This window comes from Nelumbo lutea, chromosome 5 (assembly GCF_056320005.1).
Source record: "Nelumbo lutea isolate HS-2025 chromosome 5, American lotus-T2T, whole genome shotgun sequence".
NCBI lineage: Eukaryota > Viridiplantae > Streptophyta > Magnoliopsida > Proteales > Nelumbonaceae > Nelumbo > Nelumbo lutea.
In genome coordinates this window covers 43,163,746-43,187,330 of record NC_142688.1, presented here as the reverse complement: position 1 = coordinate 43,187,330, position 23,585 = coordinate 43,163,746, and the positions used below count along the sequence as shown (strand labels likewise).

Below are 23,585 nucleotides of genomic sequence, written 5' to 3'. Positions count from 1 at the left end.
ACTATGTATTATTTGTTTTGTTGTAATAAGATAATTTTAGTTAAAAGCATTTGCTTTTTCGACACCTGACCAGTGTATTATTTTAAGATCATTTTTGTTAAGGTTATATTATAAAAAATGTTCTAAGTTGTTATTAACTTATTATCATGGATAAATTATATATGTCAAGTCAAGGTTTTAAAAACAGAACCGTTTTGGCCACTAGTTTCTGGATTTATGGTTTAACCATCTGATTCGAAAGAATGACCCATTCCAACTTAAAAACATTAAAAATTAAAAAAAATTAAAATGAAAAAACAACCAAAAACTATTGAACAGATTGAGGTTCAACTACTTGGGTGAGTGGATCACTAACCAAATCAACAGTTTTTGGCCAAGAACCGGGTTAAGGGTGAAAACGGAACCAATTGCCGAAACAGTTCCGGATTGAACAGTCCAACCATTTTGGTCAATATCTGTTCAAAAACACTATGTCAAGTAATCTCTAATCAGGTCAAACCCAATTATCCCAATTAATTAGTTTTGTTCTGGGTCTGTTTATACTTTTATACAACTAATTTGGCCGGGGACTGGTCCACCCTCTCTCGAATCAGATCCAACTAGACCTGGCAAAAATTTGACCCTCAACCAGTGAACCCAACCCCAAAAAATAGGGTTAGGATCTTATATTTAGTTACCTGAATTTGAGAATGACTCGACTCAACCCAACCTGGAAAAAAAGTGGGCTGGATTGGGTTGGGTTGGGTTGGGTTGGGTCAACCAACTAACCTTGTTAGGTCTAATTGGGACTATTTATGTAGTGTTACAAATTTTCACTCTTTAATCTTTACTATTTAATGTTTACTCTTTGAATTGTTATATGTTTAAGTTTTTTATTTTATTTTTGGAATTTAAAGTTAATTCCTTTAATATTGACATTTTTCTTGTATTTTCTCTTTATTTTTTTTTAATTTCAATTAATTTTTTTAGATGACCCAAATTGATCCGTGGGTCAATCCTAACCCGAACATTTAGGGTTACAGCCTAATATTTTCCAACCCAACCCAAAATCAACCCGAAGTATCTTGCCAGATCCAATTGCCAACTCAAAATCAACCCAACCCACCCAACCCAATTGCCAGGTCTAGACCCAACCTATTGACAGATCCAATGCCAAAGGCATTAAAAACTTTTGGAACACATCAAATCATCAAGCTAACCCATTTATTAACCCGGAACCAGTCATGACTTTGCATCCAGTTTTAGACCCAAAACCGTTTGATCAGAGTAGCGGTGGCCAAAGCAAATTCTTTTCCAGGTCGGTTTTAAAAACCATGTTAGCAATAGCCTTCACTAAACTCCAAATAGCTCTATCCATCATGGCTCTCTATTTCAACTTAAGACCTTTTTTGTGGACATATGGATTGGTTCTAATATCAATTATTAATTATTTGACAAAAAGCTTTTAAGACTACTGAAACATGTAAAACAGCTTTAAGCTATATAACCTTCAGGACCATATAGATTGGATTAAGTACAAGGTTAGTAGCGGACTCAAAAGATATTATATTATATAATTAATGAAATGCAGAAGAATTCAATATGTTAGTATATTTACAATCACAAAGAAAAGACATTTCATCCTTCCTGAGGTAAAAAAGAACCCATACAGAATGTCCAACTTTTTTTTTACATGCAACTCAAGTATACATTTTCTTTTATGGACGATGTGACTCAAGTATACATTTCGCGTCTACTGTTATTGCAATTAAAAGTCAGGAGATCATTTGGAAACATTACCGTGACTCTTCTGTTGAAACATTCGAGTAGCTGTAAGTAAAATTTTCCATCTTGAACCCATTTTGTCTGACCTTTTTCCAGGAAATCTTCCATGTCTCGAGCAAACTTTGCCTACATTGAACAATCACAATTGTTGGATAGAAGTCCAAAGGGCAACTCAAACTAGATATTCAGAGTCACTATTCCTAAAGAAACCTGAATAAACTAAAGGCAAGGTGTGCTGGAAAATAAAACTTTATAGTCAACATAATGTTTTAAAAGGTGCAAGGGACAATTTGTGCTTAAGGCGCAAGGTGAGGCGCACACCTTTTTGAAGCAAAGCCCAAAAATTAAAAAAAAATGCTAAAAAATAAAATGTCAGGAAATTCAAAAAAATAAGAAAATATTAAACATAACATTAATAAAAAATATATAACTTAATAAATGTTTTAAAAACTTATTATCTAAAATTAGAATACATAAACATAACATGTAAATCGTATTAAAATGAAAATTTAAAAAATAAAATCAAACATATAAAGCATTTTCAAATATGTAAAACCCATAATCTCTTTATTTTCCCCAATTGCATTACTTCAAGTAGCTAATGTGATGTAAACCATATTGCATTCCTCATTTTATAAGCCGCCTTTGTACCATGCCCCTCGAGACAAGCCCAAACAAGTCCATTTTAGGGTCTTAAATTCTTAGTTCTCACATAAAAAATAATGATTTTGTAACTTTAATTGCCTTTTAAAAAGATACTTTATTAAAATGAATGAATAAACAACATTAGAAAATGGGGGAAAATAGAGTGTTCTTGAAGCTTCGGTGAACGAGCAAAGCGACCGAATTTAAGACCCTAACATGGACTTGTTTGGGATTGCCTTGAGGAGCATGTTCGGAGGTCCGGGGGCGGAGCCCTTGAACTAGCCGCTAGGTTAAAAAAAAAAAGCAAAAAAAGCAAGAAATTTTAAAAAGGCATACACCTGGGCTGAGGTGCAAGGCGCATTAGGCACATACCTAGATGCATTTGCATGTGCCTTTTGAAAGGGTTGTGCCTAGGACCTAGGTGAGGTGCATACCTAAAGTGCATGTCGCCAATGTGCCTAGTTACGCCTTTTAAATCACTGAGTCAACAGCTTTATGGATTCGTAATTGCTTCCTTTCTTCATTTTGTTAAAATAAAGAAAATAATTGCAAATCAAGGTACACATAAAATTAGAGACCAAGAGATAACTCAATGGACCTTTTCTGGCACCTTGGCTCGATGATTCATAACAAGGGAGAGATCAAGGAGGATGTTGCCCATAGGATTAGAACAGGATGGACAAACTGGAGGGGTGCATTTGGAGTATTATGTGATAAGCAAATACCACTTAAATTAAGGCCTTGTTCGTCTACAGTTTTGTAACTTATTTACCCAGGTAAATGTTTCCTTGGTGACACTTACTCAGGTAAATTCACTTACCTATGTTCTTTTGATTCTCAGGTAAGTAACAGAATGACTTTTTTACCCATAAAAGCCAAAGTTAAAATGAACAAACTTGTCCCATTATGTTTTACAAACTTTCCCCGCTTGTGGGAAAATTACTTATCCACCTAGGAAATGGATGTTTTACCCAGGTAAGTGAAACTGATTTTACCATGGGGCCCAATACTTGGTGCAAAAAGAACACTGTAAAATTGGCCAATGGGAAAAAGATACCCATTGACCAACTTTTCTCCTCTCATTTATCGGTAAACGAACAGGGCCTAAAAGGAAAGTTCTATAAAACAGTCATTAGGCCAGCTATGTTGAATGGGCTAGAGTCCTGGGCAATCAAGAAACATGTCCAAAAATGAGTGGCAGAAATGCATGGGTGAGTGGAAAACCTAAAACTAGAAAGGCTAGAATCAGAATTGAAGTCATTTGAAGGAGCATCAACAGCACCTATAAGAAGTGATTTGTTGCATGTTGAAAGGTCTAGGAGTAGACCAGAAAGAAGACAGGTAGTAGGAAGAATTGATTTAGGCACCAATAATAATTTAACAATGGAAAAAAAAATTAAACGAGAGGGAATGGAAAAACAGGATTCATGCAATAGTTGGGATAAGGCTTTGATGATGATGATGATTTATTTATTTTATATTTGGGATTATTCCAGCCACAGAGAAAATGATACATGATACTAAATGCATTATCAAACAGCGTAGTGGAGAGCCACTTGGAAATGGGTAATTGTCCCTTGAAAGTATTAGCAGAGATACAAGGATCCATGGATCTTTTCATTTTCATTCTTTTTCGAATAAAGGTGAAGTATATTGTATTGAAATAAAAAATGTGTATAGTCTGTTGAGTGGGCCGGTTTGTTTTGTTGAGTGGCCCGGTTTGTCTTTAGTTTGTTTTTATTTAATTAGGCAGTTGTTGGGCCTTCGGTCCATTAGTTTTTTATTTTTTAAAGTTGTGACAATTCAGTTTTAGTAGCCACCCTACTAAGGGCATCCTTGTAATATCTCATCTTTAAGTTAAATATAAATATAATGAGGGGCTGGCGGCTAGGGTTAACTTTCTCATAATTCTAGTTGACCTCCTACTCTTTTCTTCTTCTCCTTCCTTCTCTACTGCTGAAATCTTCACCTTCCCCCTCTTTCTCTCACAATAAGCTTGACTGAATCAGCAAATAGTGATTTCTACTTGGTATCAGAGCAGGTTGAAGGTTCTTGAAGTTGTTCTCTCATGCAGCCCTAGATCGGCCGACTGCATGGTGATTTAAGAGGCTGATCGAAGCTCTCAGGTAAGCCCAGTTTTTGGATTTTCTTGATGGATCTGTGTGCCCTGTAGCTGGTCTAGGGTTTCTCATCAGAATCGGAAAAAACTGGAGAAAGGGGAAGAGTCCTGTTTTTGTTGGACTCTTCAATTTTGACCTAGGAAGCGGCGCCCTAGTTTTTTAGGGTTCCTTGGAGTTTTTTATAAGGGGCGATTCAAGTCCCACGTGGTTTGGAGGCTTCCAGAGAGGGCGGTTGTCTTTTCTCTCTCTTCTCCCATCCCATAGAAAATGAATCTTTTGTGGAAAGAAAACCCATGACACCAAGAAAGTGTTGTTGGTTCCAACAGGTGTCTTGTTTGATCTTGCTGCAATTTTTAGTTATTTTCTATACCTTTTTTGAGAAGCATGGAGGGCCATAGAGTTGAAAATAAGTCTGGGAGTGAAATGGGACCAGTGGGAGGGGGTGCTGGAGACCCCTTCGGGGCTGGAACCATTATTACAGTTAGGCTAGATGGTGCAAACTATTTGGAATGGTCACAATCTGCAAAGATGGCCATTGGGGCTCGTGGGAAATTAGGGTATATCACTGGTGAAGAGGTGAAACCCGAAACTAGCAACTCCCGGTGGGTGCAAGGAAATTATATGGTGATGACTTGGTTGTGTAATTCCATGTTGCCACATATAAGTAAAAATTTCTTATGGGCAAACACTACTAAGGAAACATGGGATGGGGTTGCAAAAACCTATTCACAAAGGGAGAATGTTGCTAGGGCTTATCAACTGAGAAATCAGATTATTGCTACAAGGCAGGGAGACAGATCTGTTGCAGCCTATTTTTCAGCCCTTAAGACCCTGTAGCAGGAGATTGACCATAGGGTGTTTGAATTCCTTGTTGGCCTTAACCCTGAGTATGATATTGCACGACAACATCTTCTTTCCAGGGATAGTGTCACTCTCTCCCAAGCATATGCTTTTGTGTCAGGGGAGGAGTGCAGGAGGGATGTGATGATGAAGACCCAAAGTTCTGATAAGTCTGCCATGGTAAGTGCTGTGAAACCTAAACAAAGTGGCGGTGAAATCAAGAAGGAAGACAAAAGAGACTTGGTTTGTGACTACTGTAAGAAGCCTAAACATACAAGAGATACTTGCTGGAAGCTTCACCCACATCTTGTGCTGACTAGATTGAGAAATAAGAAGGGAAATGCACACATGACAGTTACCGGTGACACTCCGGCCCCTCTTACTACAGCTGCTTTGGAGTCTGTTGCAACTACTGCAGTAAGGGCCGAACTTGAGAGGTATGGGCTACTTCTGAACCAACGGAATACAGCTAGTTCCAGTTCAGCCGCAAGCAAACAACAAGGTACAGGTAGCACTAGTGGAGCTCACTCTACCTCCTTTGCTCACACATGCAATTCGCACGTCACTACAAATTATGTTTCCACTTCAGGTAAGGAGGGACCTCCTTGGATTATAGATTCTGGAGCCTCAGAGCACATGACCCATAGCTCCACTATTTTTTCCTCTTACCAGCTCTGTTCTGGCAGAGATAGGGTCTTCACTACTGATGGATCCCATGTTCCTATTGCTGGGAAGGGATCTGTCAAGATTAATGATTCTATTTGTTTACCCTCTGTCCTTCATGTTCCCAGATTGAGCACAAATTTGTTATCTGTTAGTAGTTTGACTAAGAATTTGAACTGCTCAGTAATTTTTTCTCCTGGACGTTGTATTTTGCAGGATCTTGATTCAAAGAGGACGACTGGGAGTGGTCGTGAAGTGAATGGAATCTACCTCCTGGATGTTCCCCCTCACCAGAGTCATCATGTTAGCAGGGGCAGTGAGTCAGGATTTGTGAGTCAGATTATGCTTTGGCATAATCGTTTGGGCCATTTATCTTTTTCTTCTTTGAGTTCCTTGTTTCCAAAACTTTTTGAGTCTGTTAGTCTGTCAAGTCTGGAGTGTGAAGGTTGTGAACTTGGAAAGCATTATAGACATTCTTTTAAACCTAGTAATAAAAGATGTTCTTCTTCTTTTGATGTTATTCATTCGGATGTGTGGGGTCCTTACCATGTTCCTTCTATGGGAGGCTATCGCTATTTTCTCCTATTTGTGGATGATTTCTCTCGATACTCTTGGATTTACCTGATGAAATCCCGCAATGAAGTACCACCCTTGGTGCGACAATTTCATCAGATGGTACTAACACAGTTTGGAACAAGAATAAAGGTGTTCAGATCTGACAATGCCAGGGAATATTTTGAAAGACATCTTGCCTCGTACTTGTTAGAATATGGTGTTGTCCATCAGAGCAGCTGCTCCTACAGTCCACAACATAATAGTGTTGTAGAAAGGAAGAACATACACATTGTTGAGACCGCAAGAAGCATGATGATCACATTTACAGTTCCGGTTCGGTTTTGGGGTGATGCAGTTCTCACAACAGTATATCTGATTAACAGGGTGCCTTCTAGTATACTTGGATTCAGCACTCCATTCAGCCTTCTTTTTCCTCAGGGGGAGATGTTTCATGTTCCTCTCAGGGTGTTTGGGTTTGTCTGCTTTGCACACATCCTTGGTCCTCACCGCTCGAAGCTTGATCCCAAGGCAAAGAAGTGTGTCTTGCTTGGATATGCAGAGAATCATAAAGGGTACCGCTGCTATGATCCAGTCTCTGGGAACCGATATGTTACCATGGATGTCACATTTTTTGAATCCACGTACTTCTTCTCACAAAATCCTTCTCAGGGGGAGTGTTTTGGGGAAGTAAGTCAGTAATCTATCCCTCTCCTAGTTCCAGTCCTTGTGTCACCTCCTATGCTTGACCACCACCCGGTGCCACCTACCTTGCCACCTCCTTTGTGCTCTGTTTCTCAACAGTACTCATGACAGAGACTTCACATGGCGGTTGATTCCACCACAACAGAACTCACACCACTTCCTGTCGATCCCTTGGAGACTCCAAATTCGGCTGATATGGATTCAGGTATTCCTCTTGATCCCGCTACTATTTCAGTTCCCATTGATCCTACTAACTCTGTTACCGATAACCTTGATCTCCCCATTGCTCTTAGAAAAGGGAAGAGAAAGTGTACTGCTCATTGTATTTCACAGTACCTATCCTACAGTGGACTTTCTCCTTCCTACCATGCTTTTCTCTCTTCTCTTGATTCAGTGTCTATACCCAAGGGTGTTAGTGAGGCTCTCTCCAAACCTGAGTGGAAGACAACTATGTAGGAAGAGATGGAAGCTTTGATTAAGAATCAGACATGGGACATTGTGGACCTACCATAAGGCAAGGAGACAATTGGATGCAGATGGGTTTACACAGTACAATATAAGGCAGATGGAAGTATAGAGAGGTACAAGGCAAGACTTGTTGCAAAAGGACACACACAGACCTATAGGATTGATTATTTAGAGACCTTTGCGCCAGTTGCAAAGATGACCTCCATTCAAATACTCCTTTCCCTTGTTGCCTCATACTCTTGGCCCTTGTTTCAACTGGATGTGAAGAATACTTTCCTAAATGGGGATCTGCAAGAAGAAGTGTATATGGATCTTCCTGCTTGTTTCTACAATGATACTGAAAAGGGAAAGATATGTAGGCTTAAGAATTCATTATATGGCTTGAACAATCTTCCAGAGCATGGTTTGACAGATTCAGAAAGGCCTTGATTGATTTTGGCTACACTCAAACTCAATTCGATCACACTTTGTTTGTGAAGCGCAGGGGATCTTTGGTGTCAATCCTAATTGTTTATGTGGATGATATTGTTGTCACTAGGAATGATCTAAGTGGGATTGATAGTCTGAAGAGGAACCTACATAAGGAATTTGAAATTAAGGATCTTGGAGAACTGAGATACTTCTTAGGCATCGAAGTTGCAAGATCAAAACATGAAATTTTTATCTCTCAAAGGAAGTATGTCTTGGACCTTCTTCAAGAGACAGGGAAGCTTGGAACAAAGGCAATTAACACCCCTATTGATCAGAACCATAAAATCAGTGCAACAGAAGGTGAACCAGTAAAGGACATTGGGAGATATCAGAGACTTGTGGGTTGGCTGCTATACTTGTGTATGACAAGACCAGACATCTCCTATGCAGTTAGTGTAGTAAGTCAATACATGCATGCCCCACGAGTCCAGCATTGAGAGGCAGTTGATAGGACCCTTGCTTATCTGAAGGGACATCCAGGTAGAGGCATATTGTTTACTGATCATGGACAATTGAAACTAGAGGTTGATACAGATGTCGATTGGGCAGGATGCCTTGATGATAGGAGATCAACTTTAGGACTGTGCACCCTAGTTGGGGGTAACCTAGTCTCATGGAAGAGTAAGAAACAAACAGTGGTGGCAAGATCAAGTGCTAAAGCCGAATACAGGGCCATGGCGCATGGAGTTTCAAAACTTCTCTGGATCCGTTCTCTGCTAGAAGAAATTGGTGTACAGGCAGAAGAACCCATGATGCTATACTGTGATAATCAGGTAGCAATTAACATTGCCCATAACCCAGTCCAGCATGACCAAACTAAGCACATTGAAGTGGATAGACATTTTATCAGAGAAAGGGTAACTTCTGGAGAAGTTTGTCTTCCATACATTGCTTCTGATCTGCAACTCGCCGATGTTCTCACAAAGGGTGTTGCAAAGAACAAGCTGGAGCATGATCTACGCAAGTTGGGAATGTGTGACATTTATTCCCAACTTGAGGGGGAGTGTTGAGTGGGCCGGTTTGTCTTTGGTTTGTTTTGTCTTAATTAGGAAGTTGTTGGGCCTTCGGCCCATTAGTTTTTTATTTTTTAAAGTTGTGACTATTCAGTTTTAGTAGCCGCCCTACTAAGGGCATCCTTGTAATATCTCATCTTTAAGTTAAATATAAATATAATGAGGGGCTGGCGGCTAGGGTTAACTTTCTCATAACTCTAGTTGACCTCCTACTCTTTTCTTCTTCTCCTTCCTTATCTACTGCTGAAATCTTCACCTTCCCCCTCTTTCTCTCACAAGAAGCTTGACTGAATCAGCAAATAGTGATTTCTACTTGGTCCTCTATACAATGAGATGTTGTACATACATAACCTTTTAGGACCTCAAAAAAAGTCCACCCTCATAAAAGACGTGGAAAAAGCATCATCTTTGTGTATAGACAGCCAATTCCTATGTTCCTCAACTACCAAATTAATCACCCCTGATTTTGAAAATGATTTCTGCAAATTAATAACATCGATGTCTGTATTTTTTTTTTTTTTGGAAAAAGGTAAAGTAATTTTATTCATCTCAAAAAAAACATACAAGCTGGGATCTCAAAATTACATCGATATGTCTGTATGGATCGTTGGATCTATTTGTCTAATAGATACTTTTTTCTGGATTAATGAAAATGTGCAAAATCTCTATTTACCTCTACAGTTCTGAGTCCTTTTCTAGACTAGAATAAACATATTCAATGTTATGAAACCACTCAAAGCTCAAGCCTCAAACGTATTAGCAGAGACAGCAAAATGCCATCACTACAAAAGATTGGCAGTTCCAGGTTTGAAAAAAATTGCTTTATATAGCATTGAACACATCTACTTCAGATAAACTTGGGAACATGTGAATCTCATAGTAATCCTACATGTATATCAGTTGCATGACTCATAATGTTTCTGCTTGACACAAGTAGTTCAGTTGTAGTGCCAGATGATGTGAATGTGAATGTATGTGTATAACAGTGATCAATGTTGACAATATGCAATTTCCAAAAGAAGTATCCTCACTGCATCTGCCACACATGGCTTTTGAAATCTTAACTTTACCTGTTACTCTGGTAAGACTGATTTGTTTGTTAGGACCTTGTTTTTAAGGCTTACAATTAGAAAATCAACCTTCAAATATAGATTGAAGCCGCCACTTCAAATCTTCAATGCTTTTATTATAGAAAGCAAATAAATGTGCCAAAACAAGAAAAGAGAAACAAAAGGTTTCCAAAAAGGTAAGATGGAAGCTGACCTCTCAGGAGCAATTCTCCTCTTGGCAAGCATGAGTGCCAAGAAAAGAGGAACCATAGCAGCAAATAAATGCTTAAGAGTATGCCCACTGACAACACGAGAAGTCCATTTATAGATAGGTTTGTCTTCTGCTTCTTCTATTTTAGCCAAGAGATAAAATGCTGCAACAATGGGAATTAATACCATGATTAATCTGGTTCACTGTTAAAGACAGCACTTCCACACGACAAAATTTCATGGAAAATCCATGTTCCATGAACCACAAACCTGCAGCCCAAAGCCAATAAGCTGAATGCGTATACATTGGAGGCAATAAGATAGCCATTATAGGAATGACAATGCAGGGAACAAACTGGACAAGTGCATATGGACGGAGATCGTCAAAATACCTGCACCATAATAAAAGAGCAAGATTTTTGTGATGAAATCACTAGGTCCAGAAGGTAATCATCATTAAATGGAAAAGAATAAGATCTTGCATCCTTGCCTCCAATAGAAAATGCTTATTATACCCGTCAGAACAAGGGGAATGATAGACAATGTTCCCTTCTTGTCATCGACCCTTTCAATGATAAAGATTGATATAATTGATGTGAATGCAATGGTCATCTGCATTAGTTAGGAAAGTTTCAGTATGATATGTAAAAAACAGTCAACACATAAGAACATAAGAGAGTGCTATCAAAAAATATAATAACATAAGAGAGTGAATGGCTGCAAAGGCAGCAACCATTTGGACAACTTGAGAGAAAAGAAATTCAAGGATCTTTGGGGAGCAGATAACAAAATAAAGAAGCTTAGATTGACTGCATAACAGCTAGGGTGGCAAACTGGATTAAATCATTGGATGTTTCTTCTCCTTAATTGATATTATAGTGAGAAAGTGGGGACTGGGGAGAAGTGGCTGCAACCTCCTCTTAAAAGAAGGTGACTCAAAACATATGGACACTACCAGAAAGACTTCATAAAATTTAACTTTGATGGGAGTAGTTTTGGAAGCCTGGAACCTTCTGGTGTGGAGGAGTCTTTAGGGATGAAGAGGGTAGAATAAAAGCTATACCCTTGGGTCCTGTGGGAGAAAGGGATTTTACAAGGGAAAAACTCTTGGCTGTTCTTCAAGGAATACAGCTGGCAAGGGGCTTAAATCTGAATATGATAATCATTGAATGGGACTCAAAGGCGGTGGTTAGGTGGTTGAAGAATGAAAGAGAAAAACAGTGTGGACCTACAGAAACGAACTTAGGAAGAACAAGTGGCTCACAAGGGACCTTCAGGTGAAGATTCAATGGGTACAAAAGTTGGAAAATGGCATGGCGGATGCACTAGTCAAACAAGAGGTAAATAGAGGTCAATGCTACTGAGATAATTTGTAAAGTGAGAATACTTTTTGGGTAGGGGAGGATCTTCCATTCTTCCCAGGGCACATGAAATCAGTAGAAATTGCTTAAAATTGTTTTTGATATGATCCTTGTGAAGAAAAAAAAAAGGAGTTGAAAGGTTTCCGCAAGAGAAAGGAAGAGAAGAAGAGAAAGGAGGATCTTCCACTCTTCCACTCTTCCTAGTCGCCTAGCCTCACCTTGGCGCCTTGAAAACTATGGTTTGGAGAGAGCCTCACTAACACCCTTGGGCATAGACACGGAGTCGAGAGAAGAAAGGAAGGCTCGACAAGAAGGAGAAAGTCCACTGTAGGAGAGATATTATGAGATACAATGAGCAGTACACTTTCTCTTCCCTTTTCTGAGTGCAATAGGAAGGTCAAGGTCATCTGTAATGGGGTTAGTGGAATCAATAGGAACTAAAACATCAGAGAGAGCAAGGGGAATACATGAGTTAGTGTCAGCCGAATCTGGAGTCTCCAAGGAGCCGATAGGAAGTGATGTGGGTTTTTCTGTTGTGGAATCAACCTCCCTGTGAAGTCGTAGGCGCTGTCATGAGAAGCACTAAGAAACAAGACACAAGGGAGGTGGTAAAGTAGGTGACATAGGAGGATTAAACACAGGAAGGTCAGACACAGGAGTGGACACAGGGGCTAGAATCGGAAGAGGAATAGACTGCTCACTTCCTTCCCTAAAACACTCCCCCTGAGAAGAACCCCTCTAGAAGAAAGGTGTGGACTCAAAAAAGGTGACATCCATAGTAACATACCAACTCCCAGAGACTAGGTCATAGTAACAGTATCCTTTCTGATTTTCTGCATACCCAAAGAAAAACACACTTGTTTGCCTTTGGATCAAGCTTCGAGCTGGGAGGACCAAGAACATTAGCAAAGCAAACACAACCAAAAACCCTGAGAGGAATGTGGAACATCTCCCCCTCAGGAAAAAGAAGGCTAAATGGGGTGCTATATCCAAGAACATGAGAAGGCACCCTATTGATTAGAAAAACTGTTGTGAGAACTACATCACCCCAAAATCGAATTGGATAGTAGATGCTATCATCATGCTCCTCGTAATCTCTACAATGTGCCTGTTCTTCCTTTCTATTACACTATTTTACTGTGGAGTAGAAGAACAACAATTCTAATGAATTACTCCATACTCTGATAGATATGAAGCAAGGTTCTTTTCAAAATATTCCTTGGCATTGTTTGACCTGAACACTTTCACGCGTACCCCAAACTATGTTAGCACCATCTGGTGAAACTGTCGAACTAGGAATGGCACCTCATCACGGGATCTCATCAAATAAATCCAAGAATATCGAGAAAAATCATCCACAAATAAAAGAAAGTACCGATAGCCACCCATAGAAGGAACATGGTATGTATGGTCCCTACACATCAGTATGAATAACATCAAAAGCATATGAACATCTTTTATTACTAGCTTTAAAAGAATGCCTACAATGTTTTCCAAGTTGACAACCTTCACACTCTAAACTAGACAAATTGACAGACTCAAATAACTTTGGAAATAAGAAACACAAAGAAGAAAAAGACAAATGCCCCAACCGATTATGCTAAAGCATAATCTGACCCATAGACTCTGCTGACATGATGACTCTGATGATTGGGAAGCGCATCCAGAAGGTAGATTCCATTCACCTCACGACCACTCCCGATCATCCTCTTTGAAACCAGATCCTACAAAACACAATGGCCATGAGAAAAAAATCACTGAGCAATTCAAATTCTAGTCAAACTACTAACAGATAACAAGTTAGTACTTAATCTGGGTACATGGAGGATAGAGAGTAGGGAAATGGAATCAGTTATCTTGACAAACCCCTTCCCAACAATGGGAACATCAGATCCATCAGCTGTGGAAACTCTATCTCTGCCAGAGCAGAGTTGGTAAGAGGAGAAAATGGTGGAAATACGGGTCATATGCTCCGATGCTCTAGAATCTATAATCCAAGGTCCCTCCTTACCTATAGTAGAAACATAATTTGCAATGGCATGTGAACCACCCATATGGGCAAAAGAAGTAGAATGTCCACCACCAGATCCACTTGTACCTAGCTGTCCACCTAATAATGGATTAGGGCTGATTGTATCTCGCTGATTAAGTAACTGCCCATATCTCTCCATTTGGCCCTCACTACAGCAGTTGCAACAGACTCCAAAGTAGCTATAGTAGGAGGTCCAGGCAAGTCACCAGTTACTGCCATGTTCACATTTCCCTTCTTATTTTTGAATCAATTTGGCACAAGGTGAGGGTGAAGCTTCCAGTAGGTATCTCTCGTGTGCTTAGGCTTCTTATAGTAGTCACAAATCAGGTCCTTCTTATCTTCCTTCCTGTTTTCATTTCCACTCCTATCTCCACTCTATTTAGGTTTCACAGTACTAACCATCGCCGACTACTCAAGACCCGTATTCTTCATCATCACATTCCTCCTACTCTCTTCTCCTAATATAAAGGCATATTCCACTTGAAGCTCTTTGTGACGTTAGTGTCTTTTTCTTTTTTCCTTTCTTGAAGCTCTTTGTGACTCTTGGAAGATAAGTGTGTTTGTCTTCCACTTGTAAATTTTCTATTGATGAATTAATGAAAGTGATATTGATAAAAAAAATAACAATAAAGGCATATTCCTAAGAGAGAGTGACACTATCTCTAGAAAGGATATGTTGCCCTGCGATGTCATACTTGAGGTTAAGTCCAACAAGAAATTCAAAGACTATTCTTCTCTAAGAGCTTCTGATGGATTGCTGCATCCATGCTACTTTCCCAAACCACAGTCTCCAAATGGTCAATCTCCTGTCATAGGGTTTTAAGGGCCACAAAATAAACAACAATAGGTTTATCTCCCTGTCTAGTAGCAAAAACTTGGTTTCTCAACTGGTAGGCCCTAGCAACATTCTCACTTTGTGAATAGGTTTCTGCAACCCCATCCCAAATTTCCTTAGCTGTGTTAGCCAACAAAATGTTTTTACTTATATGGGGCACAGCATAGAATTGCACAACCAAGTCGTTACCATATAATTCTCCTGTACCCATCGGGAGTAGTTAGTCTCGGGTTTCACTTCCTCACCAGTGATATACCCCAACTTCCCACGAGCACCAATAGCTATCTTGGTAGATTGTGACCATTTGTACCATCTAACTTAACTGTAGTGATGGTCCTAGCCTCAAAAAGGTCTTCGACACCTCCTCCCCATTGTCCCATCTCACTCCCCGATTTGTTTTCAGCTCCGTAACCCTCCATTATGCCCAAAAAAAAAAGGTTAGAAAATCACTTTAAGATGAAAAAAAAATGTAATAATCTCCTTAAGGCACCACAGAAACCCTTCTGGTACCCTGGAAGCTCCTCCCACAAAAGATACCTTTTCTACAAGAGCTGGAGGAGAGAAGAAGCAGCCGCTCCCTCCAAAGGCCTCCAAAACAGGTGGGACTTGAACTGCCCCCTTCAGAAAACTTCAAGAAACCCTAAAAACTAGGGTGCCACTTCCTAGGTCAAAAATGAAGAGTCCTACAAAAACAGGACTCTCCCCCCTTTCTCCAATTCTTCCTGAATTTGGTGGAAAACCCTAGACCAGCTACAAGGCAATGCAGATCCACCAAAAAATCCAAAAATTGGGCTAACTTGAGGTCTTCGATCAGCCTCTCACCTCACCATGCAGTCGGCCAATCTAGGGCTGCATGACAAAGCAGCTAAAGTAACCTTCGGCCTGCTCTAATACCAAGTAGAAATTGCTGAAAGTTGTTTTTGATATGATCCTTGTGAAGAAAAAAAAAAGAAGCTGAAAGGTTTCAGCAAGAGAAAGGAAGAGAAAAAGTAGAAGAGAATGTACAATAATACCCTTAATATGTTGGCAACTTGAAGTAGTTGAACAGTCACAACTTAACATAAACTAATGGGCCTAAGGCCCAATAACTTCCTAACTGAATAAAGTAAAAATAAAATAAAACAAAGTTGGGCCAAATAACTTAACATCGGCCCAAACTCAACAAAATTTATGTACATTTCTGTTGATATTTAATACAAATTTCCGCTACTTCTTAAATAATAATAATAAAAACAACATGGAGATATGAGTAAATAAAACAAAATACATGAAGAACCCCTTCTTTATAAGAAACAGTAAAATAATATTTCATGTCAACTAAAAAAGTTCCTAGCTATCTAGCAGGAGTTTAGTAGATCAAAGAAAACAGCAAAATCATCTACTGACCAAACCAGTCTTCTGTCATGCAGCCATGAATCGATGAACACCAAGTTTTCCATCTTCATTGATAACTATCACATGTTTTGAACTTTTGATAATCTGAATAGCTGCCTCCTAGCAAAACAATTTGACCTTTGGAGGAGAGGGCCCTTTTCAAATGGCTTTGTCTAGCAAAGTTTGAGCTAAAAGGTTGAATTGCTAGAGGATATTGAAAAATGTAGTGCATGAAAAGTTTCCATTTGGATTAGGATACCAAATTCTTTTGTCAATACCATAAGGGCAAACAAAAAGGCAAACTTTAGTTCTCCCAAAAGGTTTGTTTCTATGGACTCAGTCTAAAGCCCAAACCCCAAGATATTCCCAATAGAAAATTGTACCAATTAGAGATTGGTTTATTTAAGCAAAAAAGAAGTTAAGCTCAGTGATTTAGAAGGTGTGCCTCAGGTGTGCCTAGGCACACAGGCAAGGCACATTTTAGGGTATGTGGCTCGCCTAGGTCCTAGCTACAACACTTTCAAAAGGCATGCCCCCAGTGTGCCTTGCGCTTCAGCCCAATCATGTGCTTTTTAAAAATTTGTGCGTTATAAAAACATTTTTATAGGGACTAAGAATTTAAGACCTTGATATGAGCTTGTTTGGGCTTGCCTCGAGGGGCTTGGTACAGGTACAAAGGTGGCTCGTAGAATCAAGAATGCACAATGTTTAACATCATTAGCTATTTGAAGTAATGCGATTGGGAAAAAATAAAGAGATTAAGAGTTTACATGCTTGAATATGTTTTATATGCTATGCTTGATTTTATTTTTAAATTTTCAATTTAAATATGTTTTACATGTTATGTTTATGTATTTTAAATTGAGATTATAAACTTTTTAAAACATTTGTTTTAAAACTTATGCTTATATTTTTTAATCAATATTGTGTTTAATATTTTTAATATTTTGCATTTTTTTGGCTTTTTTTGAATTTTTTTACCTTTTTTTTTGCATTTTTGTGCCTTGCTTCAAAAAGGCATGTGCCTCACCTTGTACCTCATGCCTCGGGTGCAAAATGGCCCTTGCACTTTTAAAACACTGATTAAGTTATTTAGAAAGGTCTTTTACCCCATCAAAGAACTTCTCAAAACTTTACCCTACACCCCGTGATGGAGCCATACCTAATGTGCTATGAGAACAAAGTCATTTTCCTGAAATGAGTTCTGCTTTTACTTTTAACCTCCCTATTCCCAGTCCCCTTTCCACTTTACTCCTACAAATTTCCTAGTCTGTAAGATGGTGTTTTTTCTGTTTTCCTGATTCTCATATGAAAATCTCTAATAATCTTCTTAGTTCTCTTCACCCACCTTCATGGGAACCTTAAAAATTGAAAACAAAGAAAAGACAAATCCAGAGAGTCCCTTATGTGATAGACAGTCCACATTGGCCAATATTCCTCCATAGAATAACTAGGATGGTTCTTGGAGAATTAACCTAAGATGTTAGAAACAATTAGCTAATAATGAATTTGAAAGTTCCACCATTCTCCTTGGTTCTATGGTTCTCCACACCAGATGGTGCACAAAGATAGGTCAGCATCACAAAGTAGTAATTCATGGATACAGTTTTTTATCAATAACAAAAATATTTCATTAATTAGAAAGAAAGTACAATAGGGAGAGGTAAGTTCTCTTGATTAATAAATAAATTCCTTCATTCATCAAAAAAAAAAAACTACCTTTCATCCTGAATTCTATCTAAGATGGTCTTCATGAATACATGTACTATATTGCAAAAAATAAAACCAAAACTTGCAGAACAGAAATGACTCAATATGTTTTGCAGGGAAGAAAAAAGAAAGAGAAATCACTATTCCATGAAAAAGGTAACCATCCTTCAATCTAAAAGAAAAAAGAAGAAAGAAACTTACTGGCAAGCGATCCCATACAAGCTGAGCATCATTTGGCTTGAGATGATAGTAGGCAGAACCAAATGCAACTGCTGTTACACCAATGAAAAAAATTGTCCAACCCCACAATTCCCCTTGTGTGCTATAAGCACAACAACAATTCATGAGCAAATCACAATCAGCCATCAAGAGAAATAAACAAACAAAAACAATAAATAGAAGACATCAATCATTGATAAACTTATAAATGTTACCTGAAATGAAAATAGTTTCGATGATAGCAAAGTATAAGCCCAACAATACCAACAACAAGAAAGGGGAAATTTGAAACCACATTCAATGTATTTGGTATCCCTGAAAAAATAATAACCTTGTAAGGTATGATATAACACACAAAGAAACATATTAAGGACAGTTTACCATGCTAATAAATAAATAAATGAAGCATCACGCAATTGCATTTTCAAGTTTCTCACAACACCAACTCAGAAATCATCTAACCACATGCATAATATAACACAAGACACCCCAAATACCAGTAAAAACAAAAAATAAAAATAAATAAAAATAAAACTTTTTTACAACACCAAAGTTATAACTTCATCAGTAATGCCAGAGAGTACAGTTAGGGTCTTTGCACAGATGCCCTATTTGTAAAAGAGCCCCAGTTCTACTGAATTCCTGGGACGGGGATGGGGGACAGGGTCTGTGTGTTCTGCAAATATACATCACACTGCTTTTATTAGTGTCAGTTCTGGATATAGAAAGGGGAAAATTCAATCCTTTGACATTAACATTACACGAGCATTTTACATTTTTTGAGAAAAAAGTGAAGTATATTGTATTGATTGTATAATAGGGACACACCCAGTACAGGGAGTCACTGTATATGTGATGAGAATGCACAAAATATCTGATGATGTAATACAGAGAGTGGCTATACACAATCATTTACTCTTCTTGCAATCTACATCCTAATGGAAGGAAACAGGTTTCTATAAGTACATTGCATTAGGTGACCAAAACCAGTTATGTGTCAAAAGATTTCTTGTGCAGTTATGTCTATAAGGGCCTTTTCATTTACATGGATGTTAACATGTCAAAATATTACTTGTTTCAGTTTTAGACAAGAATAAACTGAAGTTTTCAATGCCATCATGGTGTATCATGGCAAAGGACAAGTAGAAAAAAAAATCAGATAATAAAGAATAGACATTTGCAAAATATCAATGGGGAAAATAAAGACAGATAAATACAACAAAACCTAGGAATCTGTACCAAAAAATCTTTTAATGAAAAGTCCAAAGTTTTGAGGAAAATATATGAACGTTTCGAATGAAGATAAGAGCAGCCAACTGCATAAGGCTCCCACCAATGCAAGCCATGGGGAGGGACAGATGTGCGCAGCCCTACCCCTGCACATACAGAGAGGCTATTTCCAAGATTTGAACCCTGGTTACCCAGGTCACAATGGAGCAACCCAGCTGTAGGCCCACCCTCATTTCAAATGAAGATCTAAACCATTAAAAGAAAATGAGAGGGAAAAAAGCTGCTGCTCCATTTTTATACATTTAGCCCACCACTCCTATTCCATAGGCAGAATTGATAAGTAATTCCAACAGGTTATTAATAATAACATAAAAGGGGAAGGACCCAAAAGCCTAGTATAAATAGCAATTACATAGTTAATTGGGAAAAAAACACTTAAAACATGTATATCAAAATGTGTCCACATGACAAAAGAAGAATAAAAAATTAATGAGTCCTATTGGTTCATTTTAGGAATTAGAGTTGAAAACAAAGAACTCCTTCAACACACATGGCCACCAACCCAACCGTAGGCCCACCCTCATTTCAAATGAAGATCTAAACCAAAAATGAGAGGGATGAAGACTCTTCCTGTTAAAAGATTGATAAAAAGAGAGACTTTATACATAACCAAAAAACCAAGTATCTTTTCAAAAATAAAACAAACTAAATAAATGCATCCAACATTTTTGAGACAGCTTTTAAGGATCCTAGCATGAGTAAAAAAAAGCTGCTGCTCCACTTTTATACATTTAGCCCACCACTCCTATTCCTTAGGCAGAATTGATAGGTAATTCCAATAGGTAAAGGCAACCTTATTAATAATAACATAAAAGGGGAAGGACCCAAAAGCCCAGTATAAATAGCAATTACATGGTTAATTGGGAAAAAACACTTAAAACATGTATATCAAAATGTGTCTACATGACAAAAGAAGCATAAAAAATTAATGAGTCCATTGGTTCATTTTAGGAATTAGAGTTGAAAACAAAGAAATCCTTCAACACAGATAGCCACCAAATGTTTGTCTATCAATCACCCAAAGAACTACATCTGAGAATGAACTCTTGTCCTTATGCATCTTTTGTTTGGAATTGATTGTCTCTGTTTGGTTGCAGGTGGACCCTCCGTCGGATGTGGCAGGCCTCTTTGATCCAAGTTTTATCGGATGTTCAAAGAAAAGGGGAAGAGTAATGTGGAAAGCCACAAGAGCAGCTACCCTCCAGAGAATTTGGGAAGGGAGGAACAATAGAATCTTTCAAGGGCTTGAAAGATCTAAGGAGAAAACCATTGACTCTACAACTATTAAGGTCTTATATTGGATGAAATGAATTGACCTATTCAAAGACTATTCATTAGAGGACATTCTCAAAGATTGGTTTATAGTGGAGAATTCAACATTAAAGATTGTGGTTCAAGATCAATGGATTCCTCCAGCACAACAACGGGTGAAGTTTAATTTTGATGGAAGTTCCTTGGGCAATCCGAGCCCCTCTGGAGTTGGGGGAGCATTTAGAGATGGGGAGGGTAAACTGATTGTGTTGTATTCCAGACCATTAGATGTGGGAGATTCACTAAGATCTGAAGTTATGTCCTTACTTCAAGGCTTGAGGCTAGCTAAACAGTCGGGCTTTCATAACCTTGAGGAGGAAGGAGACTCAATGTTACTACTAGAATGATTGCAGACAGGAAGCATGGGGGTTTGGAAATGTAGACAGAAAATGAGGGAAATATTCTGCTATGGAAGGGAAGTTAGGGCTCTCTTTAAGTGGACAAGGAAATATGCAAATGGGTTAGCTGATGCTTTGGCAAAGCAAGGGACTTATAGGGAAGATCTTTTCTGATCGGTGCTGTAATTTCTGAGATAAATTTTGGGCCTTGTGGGGTCAACACTCTTGTAGTGAGTGGTTGACATTTGTACTTTTTATATTGCCCAGTATTACCACTCACAAATCCTCCAGATTTTCACTTGATTTGCTTCCTAAATCAATTTCAATAGAACAATAAAAAAGAATCTTCTGTCCTGCCAAGATGTCCAAGAGCCATAAGATAAAATGAGTTAACCGATATAAGGAGTCTGGTTTCCATATTTTCAATTCCCTATTTATACACTGGTTCAGCTGCTTTTTGTAAGAAACTACAGTAGCTATTTCTTTATCATAGTATTTTTCCTTTAAGCCCTTCTAAAGAAGGAAGAAAAAATAGAACAAAAAAAAAAAAAAAATCAAATTTGGGGGCAGGCGTTTATCCTTAGCACATTGGTGCAAAAACTATGAGATTAGATTAGAAACTCAATTTTCTGATAAATCCTCTTTGTTTCTATCTTATATCTTATAGTTTCGTTGCCTTGGTTTATTCTTCACAGAAAGGATATGCTACATGTGAAAGAGAAGAACAAGAGAGTTCCTCCGTCTAATGCAGCAGCTAATCCAGGTATTTACTTAGTGATCAGATTAAACATAAATCTTTATGATTACCAATCAGATTAGTTAGAGAAAAAGAACCCCTAATTACCATTCTTCTTGAGTAAATTTATGCAGTTCATGAAGTTGAGACAAGGCTTCCCTGAGCTCAGTGGTAGCATAAAGTCAACCAGTAGTCCTTAAAAATTCAAATTTCCGTCATCTCAATCACTATAAATTATTATTTCTCAATGTAGAAATTTCAGATAGAAAAATTTCAAGGTATTTCTAACTTCCCAAAACATAATTCATCTATTTCGATACCCAAGTACACTACAAGAGTTAACAGAGATCAAACGAACTTTAACGACTTCACATAGCACAGAAAAGCCAAATCAAAATCTTCCTAGTGACCTTAGGATCAAGTGAAAAAAAAAAAAGAACCAAATTCAATTCCCAAACCCATCACGAATAAACCTTCGGCTTGAAAATCCCAAATATAACACGGTACTATAAGAATAAACAAAGAAAACGTAGAGCGAGTTAAAGAATCAAGCATGATCAAGCATATACAATCCACAACAGAGTGAAGATGGAGGAAGTTAAAGAAAATTTGAAGTACCGAAGAAATCGCGTTGATCGGCGAAATCGTGATATTCTTCATTTTGGGGAATTGCTGGAGTTACGATCATCAGAACTACGAAACACACAATCGCAACCCCCCATACGTACAGAGTTCGCCTCTCCATTTCGTCGCACTAGACAACCGGGAGAGAGAGAGAGAGAGAGAGATGTCTGAAACTGAAAGAAACCGAGAGAGAACGAGAACGGAGAAGGTTGAAGTTCCTTTTACGACGGGTTCTTATGACAGTGGCTCGGCTCAGCCGGTTGGACAATCAGAGATGCAAGAAGACTTTCGCTCAACTTGTCTCAGCTGACTGCAGACGATGAATTAAAACCAAAACGTCCACGCGGCGTTCAACGGCGAAGATCCACTTATAGTCGGCGTGAGCCCATTTTAAGTGGATTCGGATTCGGTCCTCACAACATCGAACTCAGATTGCATCCATATGAATAAAAAACATACAAGTACGAAGATATTATTAATGCACGGCTGTAAAAACTGTTAAACGGTGTGAGGGAAATTTTGTGACTTGTGACGGGATCTGCTCCTCATAAATGGGCCATCCACCGTGCAGGAACATCTCCCGTGAGGCGCTATGTGTGAGGAGCAGATATGGTCTCCGTAATGTAATGTAATGATGTAGCAGTGAGCCGGAGAATGATCACCGCGTAACTGTGGGGCGAATATTCTCATAAATTTTGTTTGATACCTATTATGTTTATGTATGTGATGAATTTAGATTTTATTTTTTATTTGATATTTTTTTATGCATAGTTTTATTATTTAATTTAAGAGATTAAGTCATGTTTTATTTCTAAACAATCCACTTTATGGATTTTAGATTACTTGAAATGTGTGTTTTTATTTACTTCTAGTGGAGTTAATCACCATTAACTTTCTATTTTAAAGTAGAGATAATTACTCTTTTGTTATTGCTAAAAAAAATTCTTTTGATACTTTTCTTGAAAAAAAAAGTAGAGAATGACCCTCATAATTAATTATACCTATGAATCATTTTGGTCTTTGGTCCTTTTTTTTGTTTCTTTTAATAATATTATTTTAATTGAGACTCACAATTTTTTCTTATAATTATATATAACTAAAATTTTTATTTAATTTTAATAATTAAATCAGATTTAATTTGTAATTTAAGATTATTGCTAATGATTCTTAGTTGAATTAGAAAACTGATTACAATGATTAATATGGACCCTACATGTTTTGGAATGGAAACCTTTTATGAATAGCCATGTGCTTT

The 23,585-nt window shown here is 38.1% G+C and overlaps 1 protein-coding gene across 1 annotated transcript; it reads right to left on the bottom strand.

The window, feature by feature from the left end:
• Positions 1 to 1,521: 1,521 nt before the first annotated feature.
• Positions 1,522 to 22,757, bottom strand: LOC148852017 (uncharacterized). The gene is made up of 7 exons (XM_088944938.1): positions 22,325 to 22,757; positions 18,247 to 18,346; positions 18,014 to 18,134; positions 10,991 to 11,112; positions 10,771 to 10,892; positions 10,505 to 10,664; positions 1,522 to 1,890 (listed from the first exon to the last, which is right to left on the bottom strand). Exons 1-7 carry the CDS (start codon positions 22,449 to 22,451, stop codon positions 1,776 to 1,778), a joined length of 867 nt encoding a protein of 288 aa, XP_088801064.1. The 5' UTR covers positions 22,452 to 22,757; the 3' UTR covers positions 1,522 to 1,775.
• Positions 22,758 to 23,585: the final 828 nt, after the last annotated feature.

What these genes read in the sequence shown, in the direction of transcription:
- LOC148852017 (XM_088944938.1), bottom strand. Translation starts at nt 22,451, where the DNA reads ATGGAGAGGCGAACTCTGTACGTATGGGGGGTTGCGATTGTGTGTTTC. An exon ending in CGAAACTATTTTCATTTCAG is followed by an intron (nt 18,135 to 18,246) that starts GTAACATTTATA and finishes TTGTGCTTATAG; the next exon opens with CACACAAGGGGAATTGTGGG. An exon ending in ATAAGCATTTTCTATTGGAG is followed by an intron (nt 10,893 to 10,990) that starts GCAAGGATGCAA and finishes ATTATGGTGCAG; the next exon opens with GTATTTTGACGATCTCCGTC.